Consider the following 8,706-nt stretch of genomic DNA (forward strand, 5'->3'; position numbering starts at 1 on the left):
CCAGCCACATGGTTTTGTGTTGCCCAAAATGCCCTGCTGTGGGGCTATCGTGCAGTTGCTTGAGTACCTTCTCCCTCAATTCCCCTTCAGGTATATATAACGCTCCCTTGTAGTACAATGCCCCGTTTCTCTCCTTCTTAGCCCCCTCACTGGGTTTTGAAAATGCGCGCGCGCACGCTGTTCCGATTTCCATCGGCTCTGCCGGCGGGAAAGCTGGCTCAGGAATGTCTGGAATGCGGAACTCCTTCCAACGTTCCCCTCTCCCTTCCCGCCTTTCCAAGGCTCTTGCCTCCTGACGCGCTCCTATGGTCAGCGCAGATTTGGTCAGCTGATCCATAGACACCGCCCTGGGGCTCCGGGACAGTTCGTCTTTCACAGCCGAAGAAAGACCTTCTTCAAATAGCATCTGAATGGGTGCCGCCGATAAATCCCAACCCAATCTGTGAACCAGCATGGTAAACTCAGTCCAGTACTCACGGACAGATCGGCTTCCCTGCTTGCAAGCCATTAGCTGTCTGCGCACCACCCCTTCCTCAATATCGCTGGAAAACATGATATCCATTGCACGAAAGAACTTCATCGTGTCCTTTAGGACGTCATTGTGCGTTGCCATTAGGGGTCGAACCCAGTCCCGCGCCCCCTTCTCAAGATGCCCAATTACGAAAGCAACTCGCGATTCCTCATCAGGGAACTCATCAAACTGCACATTAATGGCATATTGCATCTCTGTCCTAAAGGCATGGTAATCCTTGGGGTCCCCCCCAAACTTCTGCACCAATCCTGGTACCTTTCTGGGGAACTGAGTGGCTCTCCCCTTCTTGTCTGCATCCTGAGCCCTTCTCTCCTCAAGCCTCGCCGTCTGCAGCGCAAGTTGGACTTCCAACGCTCGGTATCTTTCTTCCAAGCTTGGACCAGCCCCAACCCCTGCTCCTCCGGTTCCGGCTGGGTCGCTCATGATGCTTTCTCCTGCACAGGCAGCGTACAGAGACTGTCAGACTGCTGTAATGGGATGATTAGCTGCTTGTGCGTAAAATCGTGCTCCCTCAGAGTTTGTGCGGCTCCACAAACCTCTGTGTGTGACAGAGCTCCTCAAACATGTCTGCTCTAGTCACTCGTAGAGTCTGACAGTGGCTGTCTGCGGAAGCGTTTCCAGCAAAGAAGCTCCTTAACGGAAACGCGTCTCCTGGACTCACGGCGTGACAGTTTCCGGCGAGGCGTGGGTCTCCCAATGGGAGCCTCAGATACCTCCCCACTGTTCTCGCTGGAAGCGTCTCTGAGCCCTCCCTCCTGCTCGCATTCCCTCAGAGATCCACTCCTCCCCATGCTGGTTCCTGCTTCAGCTGTTGAGTCTCTTTCTTCCTCCCTGAGCCCCTCCACCACCTGTTCCTCCGATGGCAGTTCCCTGACAGTTACCATGGTGGAAAGTTGCCCGGGGCCACATTCCCAAAGTGAGCAGGGTCAAACCCACACATAAACACTCCCTTAACACACACAGAATTATGCGCAAACATACCTGCAAAGCTATTTCCCATGGAAACAGAGGCATTCTTAGAAAAGCCACTCATTTCACCTTCCATTTTTCTTCATAGATTTTATTTTTTTATAATGCTTGAAAAGAAAGTTTTCCAGCACCCTCTGTGCGAAAGGAAAATCAGCAACCACCACTCAGTCATCTCAGCAGAAGCATGTAAATAAGGTCAACATGCAGCTGAACTGCAAGCTCTGCCTTGCAGCTCCTTAAATTTTCAGATTTAAAAAATGCAATTGCACCCCCAAAACTTCATGCATGCAGTTGCAAAATGCATAGGCTACCTTTTGCATATTTGTTGGGAACACAAGTCTACAGTGGTACCTCGGGTTATATACGCTTCAGTTTACATATGCTTCAGGTTACAGACTCTGCTAACCCAGAAATAGTGCTTCAGGTTAAGAACTTTGCTTCAGGATAAGAACAGAAATCGTGCTCCGGCGGCGGCAGCAGCAGGAGGCCTCATTAGCTAAAGTGGTGCTTCAGGTTAAGAACAGTTTCAGGTTAAGAATGGACCTCCAGAACGAATTAAGTACTTAACCCGAGGTACCACTGAGACATTTCCCACTCAAATGCCTTGCAGAGGACATCAGAGACCTTTCTGCTCCCCTGGAGAACTGGGCCCCCCAGAGGGCAATATGAAATTTTGGCCAGATGTGACCTGCATACAGGAGTCTCTCTCCCCCGCCCCCCCCAACCACACTCTGTGATCTGGAGAGGTGGATAGTAGTTTGAAAGCCATCCAATGAATTTTTGGGGAATTTTTATCAAATTGATTTCCTTCCTGCTCACGATATGGTAGTGCCTCCTTTGCTCTCTCTGCAGTTTTGGGGGAGTGTTTGAACCATCTAACCCTGTTCAGTGTGCCTCCCAGTCATAAGAGCACTTAATGTATATGAGTCATCCCATCTTACTTTTCAGCTTGTTTTTCTGCTGCTGTCCTTGATGCTATAGGAAGGCTCCACTGGGCTGTAGGTGGCAACATATTTTTTCTCCCGACAAAATGCAGATATTCTCACTAATGAGCTTCTGTAAACAAAGCAGTTAGCCATTTTCACGTAGTTTGTCAGCTGGTGTTGTATAGGGCTAGAGGCAATATGTAGCATTTTTGAGCTCTTGAGTGGTTCTTGTGTCTTTGGGAGTTGCTGACCACACAGAAGAACCTTCAGATGGAGGGGCAGAGAGGGGACAGAAAAATGCACCCTCAATCTTTGAGAGACTTGCCTAACCAAGCTAGTTTGTTGCTTGAGACAGAGTTTACAGATGGGGTGCTCTCAGTAGTAATGATCAATTGCTATGTAATTGGTTGGTATTGCTGCCCTTTCACGGTACCCCAAAATCAGCTGACTTGGCTGATGCCTCTAAATTAGGAGGATTTGCTTGTGGATTTCCCTTAAATTAACACCTGTGAACACATGACAGATCCAGCTAGCCCAGAATAGTCTGCACAGACTGAGAATGGCTCTCCAGACGTCTCTCGCAGAGGTCTTTCCTACCTTTGTAACCTGGAGATGCTGGCGATCGAACTTGAGAAGCCTGTCTGCTACTCCTGAGCTGTGGAGTTGCTTTATTCTCACCTAGTCCAGTACTGCCTGTTCTTACTGGCTTCAGCTCTCCCTAGATCCCGGAGGTGCTGCAAAAGAAACATTTCAACTATAGAGATTCTAGAGATTAAACCTGGGACCTTCTGGTCCTCAGGGAGTTATACAGGCAGGAAGAGCGACTTGCCAAAACTGAAGGGGATGTATAATACTTCTCAAGGCATTCCTCTTTGGAGGGACGACCCCAAATGAAACATGTTTGCAAAGAGGATGAATTCCACCCTTTCAGCTTTAACTTGAGAATAAAGGATGTGCATTCTAATGGAGCTTCAAAGGGGTGACGAAAATTCCAGACGCAGGACATAGGAAGAGCCCAGCTGCATCACACCAAAGGTCATCTCAGCAGGCATCCTGTTTCCCCCCCGGAGGCCAACCAAATGCGTCCTGGGAACCAGAAAAGTAGGGCCCAAAAGCAACAGCAGACACCAGGGGAGTCTTCAGGGGAGCTACTGTTGTGCTCTTGAGTGGGTGAGAAACTGACATAAAAAGAGCCCTGCTGAATTGGGCCAAAGCCCAGTCCGGTTCAGCACCCAGTTCTCACAGTGGCCAACCAGAAGCCCATGGGAAGCCCACAAGCAGGACCTGACCATCACAGCACTTTCCCCACCTATGATTCCTCGCAGCTCAGGGACATTCTGCCTCCCACACCAGAGGGAGAACAAAGCCATTGTGGCTAGTGGACATTTATAGCCTTGTCCTCCATGGATTTGTCCAATTTTCTTTTAAGGCCATCCAAGTTGATGGCCATCATTTGTTCTTGTGGGAACAAATTCCTTAGTTTTAACTATGCTGTATGTGTAAAACACCAAACCCCACTTTCTTTCACCTGACCTACATATGCCAGCATTTACTTTTGTTGGATATCGCCGAGATCTAGTTATGAGAGAGAGAGAAACTTATCCCTAACCACTTTCAGCTTGCCTGAATCTACTCTTTTTTCTTTTGCTCTTGATGCTGGTGGACTGTGATGACAACATCGTCATTGTGCCAACGTCAACCTTTTGCCTTCAGCTGTGCCATCTCGGCCCCTTCACAGGGGCCAGTTAATCAAATTAACAGGCTGGCAGCTTTGTACCCTCTCCCATCACACACTCTCCTCCTGCCTGCCTCCCCCCCCCCACTTTTTCCTCCACAAAGAGAATTGCTGCTGTTCTTGCTCTTCTGCATTGTGGGATTGCTCCATGCCACGCGTCCTCTGCGCCTTTGGTTTCTCCTCCTGCCCTCCCACGACCACACAGTGTTTCTCTTATACCAGGCTGCAGCTGGCAGAACGACCACTTTTTTCTTCTTCTAATACCTGTGCCAGGTGGTGGGATGACTGGGGAGATTTTGGTCCCTCCCAGACTGCCCCACTTGAAGTGTTGTTTTCCAGGAGTTCCCTAGCTCAAGGATGAGGCTTTGAGTTGGGGGGGGGCACGGAGGGAATAGGGGAACAAGCAATGGTGTGGCTTCCCCGTCTTCAGCCACTGTCGCCGTTAGAAAGCTTTGGGAGACGTAAAGGAAAGTTTAATAGGCAACCTACTTGGGAGAATTTCTTTTAAGAAGCAAAACAACTTTCCATTTTCATAACAATTGGCTTGGGGGTGGGGTGGGGGAGATGCTCAATATTACTGTTCTTATTGACACGCATCTTGCATTTCAGCATCTAATTTAACCACCGCATGTGAGTCTGTGGAAATGGCCTCTGATTGCAGAGCACTCTTCAAAAATAGATTTAAAAATACGGAGCCCATCTTGGAGATTACAGGGCGTTCTTCTTGAGTATGGTAAATTGCCCTGAATTGGAATGAGAGGAGCAGGCAGCAGACCCATGCTTTACATGGGAGGGGGGTGGAAACAACACTAGCTCCACTTCCTTTTCTCTCCCCCCCCCTCTCTCCCCGCCACCCCCAGTTCAGAAGGCTGCTCCTGTGGAGGAGGAAACCCTTTAGAAAGCCAGCTATCAAGATTGTTGCTCTTCCACCCAGTCTGTTTCCTTTAATTGTCAGGCTAGCTGGGGCTTTCAAGAGGAGACACAGAGAGAACGAACAATGGCAATGCAGAGAGAATGTGAGGAATTCAGCTGGCTGCCTTATCCAAACCTGGAGGGGTGTCTACCTATTGAAAGAGCATCCTTGGTCCCATTCAGTAGCTGAAGTGGTTGGCCCAGGAGCCAACATCCTGCTGGGGGAAGCACATGGCGTCCGCTTCTGTAGGAGGGAGACATGTTGAGCTGAAAGCAGGGAGAGAAGCAACTCGTTGCAGTTGCAGCTGCAACTCCCCCAGGACACGGTTGGCCTGTGCCTTTTGCTCATATTGTGCAGCTGCAATTTTCAAACTTTCTACCTTTGGGGAGCACTTTCTGCACTGATTTCATCTGCCGAGGAATAAACCGCAGCGTCTGCCGCAGAAACCCAGCTCTTCCTTTCTTTGGTTTCTTTTATGAATTGCTTCCCGTAATGTGCCTCGCAGTTTCACAGTAGAAAACAGCAACAATTAAAACAATTCCATACATGGCCCGTGGGGCAGGGCGGGGTGGGACAAATCCAATGCAGATACAGCCTGGGATAAAGACACTCACTTTGAAGATTTGTTGAGAAAGGAAGATCTCCACTAGGGGCCAAAAAGGCAACTGAGATGGGTGCCTGCCTGCTTTGTAGCAGGAGGCAGTTCTAGAGGTTAGGTGTCACCATACTGAAGACCTAATTCCTACAAGGTATGGAATGGACCGCCTTATGAGACTCTATCTGCAGGAGCCTCTCTTCTGCATGTAACAGCAATTGGTTGGTAATATAAGGGCAGAGATGACCCTTTAAGCGCATTATTTTATAGAGCATTCTTGGGCATGTTCTAGGGGCAGGCTTCTCCTTCTCCAGGAATCTTGTTTCATTAATCCTGCTTCAAAGGCAATTCTCATAGAATTGGAGGAAGCTGCCTTATCCAACCAGACAATTTAGGTCAGCATTGCCTATGGCACTGACCAGCAGTGGTTCTCCAGGGTTTCAGGCTGGGAATTGAACCTAGGACTTTCTCTGTGCTTTGTCACCCTTCCCATTGTAGTTATTGCCGCATCTTCTGGCATAATAAAAAGTGGGACCTTCTACAGCATGTTTCAGTGTAGAGTGCCATGCCTTTTTCTAGATTCCTCCACCCACTCACTCTGGTTTTCTGTCCCATCCTGCCTCTCACCCTCACAACCCCAAATCAGGCAGCATTCTGTGTCTACTGAGTTTGCTCAGTTCTTACTGAGTCGTTTCAAGGTTCTGCTTGTACGTTTCCCATGGGCATCAGGTTGGCAAGATGGGCCTCTTAATGCTGGTCTCATTTCAAACATGTTTGAATGCCTGGCAACCAAGCAGCAAAGACTGTTACGCTCTGGAGACCAAGGAGCAAAAGGATACAGAACTTCTAGCTGTCGGGAGGGGAGCATCACTCTGTGCTCGCCCTGCTGCAGCCTGTCTTTATGGTCTCATTCATCATAGGTTTCCACCATTTCATGGGCCGTTCACTAGCTAACCCATAATGTGCTTTAGGCCCCTTACAGTTCATTTTCTGAAAAGCTGGCTTTGACTTCTTCCGAACTGCATTTATGAGAACTTTCTTGCAATTCTGTCGTACTGCCCGCTTTTTCCTTTTATCACTAGTCAAAACAACGTGGCATCTTCCTTTGCCTGCTCAGTCACAGTAGATTTCCTCTTACTCAGTTTCATGTAGTTAAGACTGGCCTACGAGCATCATTTGTCTGTCTGTCTGTCTCCCTTGCAGGTTCTATGCCCGAGATTCCGGGCTTCTAAAGTTTGAAATCCAAGCGGGACTCCTGGGCCGGCCCATCAATCACACCGTCCGACGCCTGGTTGCATTCACCTTCCACCCTTTCGAGCCCTTTGCTATTTCGGTGCAGCGGACTAATGCAGAATATGTTGTAAACTTCCATATGAGACACAGCTGCACGTAGCACGCTTTCCCCTTATGGTCGCCATGGGCACTGAGTGTACGCATTTTGTCAGAGGCACACCAAAGCTGAACATTCATGCTGTAGAAAACCAAACAGCTTTAGAGGAGTGATGTGCATCTTATCTAACAGTGTGCGGCTTTGATGCGTTGCCTGAGTACAGATGAAGTCATCGTAGTTTTCCTCATGTTTCTCAGACTTTCAGCCCTTCTGCCATTCTCAATAAGCAAACAGATTATATTGTAAATTACTTCTGCTCCAATAATGCCTCGCATTGTTTTGTTTTTTAAAAAGATTGGCATTACTACGTGAGCAAAATACAACAGAGGAACCATTTCCTTTTAACACCAAAGATTTTAGTCTTTCCTTCTCTCCCTCTTCCCGCACTGCAGTCTTGTAACAGTGGGATCAGAGTTCAGCGCTTCAGAGTAGAGGTGTAAAATTTATGGAAATGTTAAAGCTCTGGAAAAATGTAATGTGTGTGTTGTTTTTCAGGGAGAGGGTGGCGTAATTTTTGAGGACATTTGAAATATATGCAATATTTATTTTCTTATGAAACCCAAATGTATTTTTACTGCTTTAACAACATAAAATGCATAATTCGCAACTTGGCACACAAAGCTATATCATGTGGTGTATTTATGAAATTGATAGGACAGCCCTATGCATATTTACTCAGAAGTATATGTCCCACGCTTTAGTGATGCTAACTCCCAGGTAAACAAAGCATAGGATCGCAGACTCAAAAGTATAAAAATGCCTTAGTTTTGTGCAAGCAAAGTTGCAAGTATACCCAATTCTAGAGAGAGATGCAAACTGCTGTACATGTATCTTACTTTTTTGCCACCTGAGAAGGGGGGGGGGGGCGGGGGATAAAAGTTGAAAATAAGAACCACAAGTTTTGTAGTAAACAAAATAAAGTGTATGGTCCTCTCATGAAGATAGCAGCACCCTCTAGGCGCAGAAATGCTTAAGGATTTGAGTGTTGTCATTTATCACTACAGTATATGTTAGGTTTGGACTACAACTCCCATCAACCCTGACCATTGCCAGTGCCAGCTAGGGGTGCCAGCTGAGAGTCTGAAGGCCCACAAATTTCCCATCCCTGCTGTAGATTGGCTTGCACATAAATATTTAAAACCTTTTCCTTAAAAAGCATTTCATTAATTTTTTAAAAATACACATTTCAATGGAGCTGCTTTTCAGGGTTCCTCAAAATGTCCATTTCTTCTGTGTGAAAAAATAAGTTCTCAAGGGAGAAAAAATCCCTGTTCCCCTTCTTCCCATCCCACTCCAATATTTCCATTCTCCCCCTTGTTTTTCCTCAGTCTTCACATCTCTAGGGTCTTTCTACTCTAGTCAAGAATTTATTTGTTTTTCAGAATGAAAAAGAGAGAGAAGTTTGCTTTTTATCTTCCTGCTACCCACGTTCTGTTCTCCCTTTGCCATAATGCTGCCTAAATCTGCCCACTCAAAGGGAGTAAACAAGGAGTATTCTCTTTGCAAGCCAGTTTGTGGTATTCCCCCCACAATTAAATAGTATATAATCTTTTTGGAAATAAAACATTAAAGGAAAGGGACATGCCTTGCAGTGCTGAGGTGGGATTTAATTTTGCAAATAACTGGAAACGCAAAAGGTAGGCCTT

General features: G+C 47.2%; 1 protein-coding gene across 7 annotated transcripts in view; it reads left to right on the forward strand.

Moving 5' to 3' along the window:
* The window catches only part of DET1 (DET1 partner of COP1 E3 ubiquitin ligase), a 25,845-nt gene extending 17,607 nt beyond the window's left edge, over positions 1–8,238 (forward strand). For 5 of the 7 annotated variants that reach the window (XM_081171178.1, XM_081171177.1, XM_081171176.1 and 2 more), the window contains exon 5: positions 5,118–6,857. In XM_081171178.1, the coding sequence (XP_081027304.1) occupies positions 5,118–5,340 (223 nt within the window). In that variant the 3' untranslated portion in view covers positions 5,341–6,857. The other 2 variants (XM_081171180.1, XM_081171181.1) reach the window with 1 other exon arrangement.
* Positions 8,239–8,706: the final 468 nt, after the last annotated feature.

This window comes from Podarcis bocagei, assembly GCF_964188305.1.
Source record: "Podarcis bocagei genome assembly, chromosome: 14".
In the NCBI taxonomy this organism is placed as follows: Eukaryota; Metazoa; Chordata; class Lepidosauria; order Squamata; family Lacertidae; genus Podarcis; species Podarcis bocagei.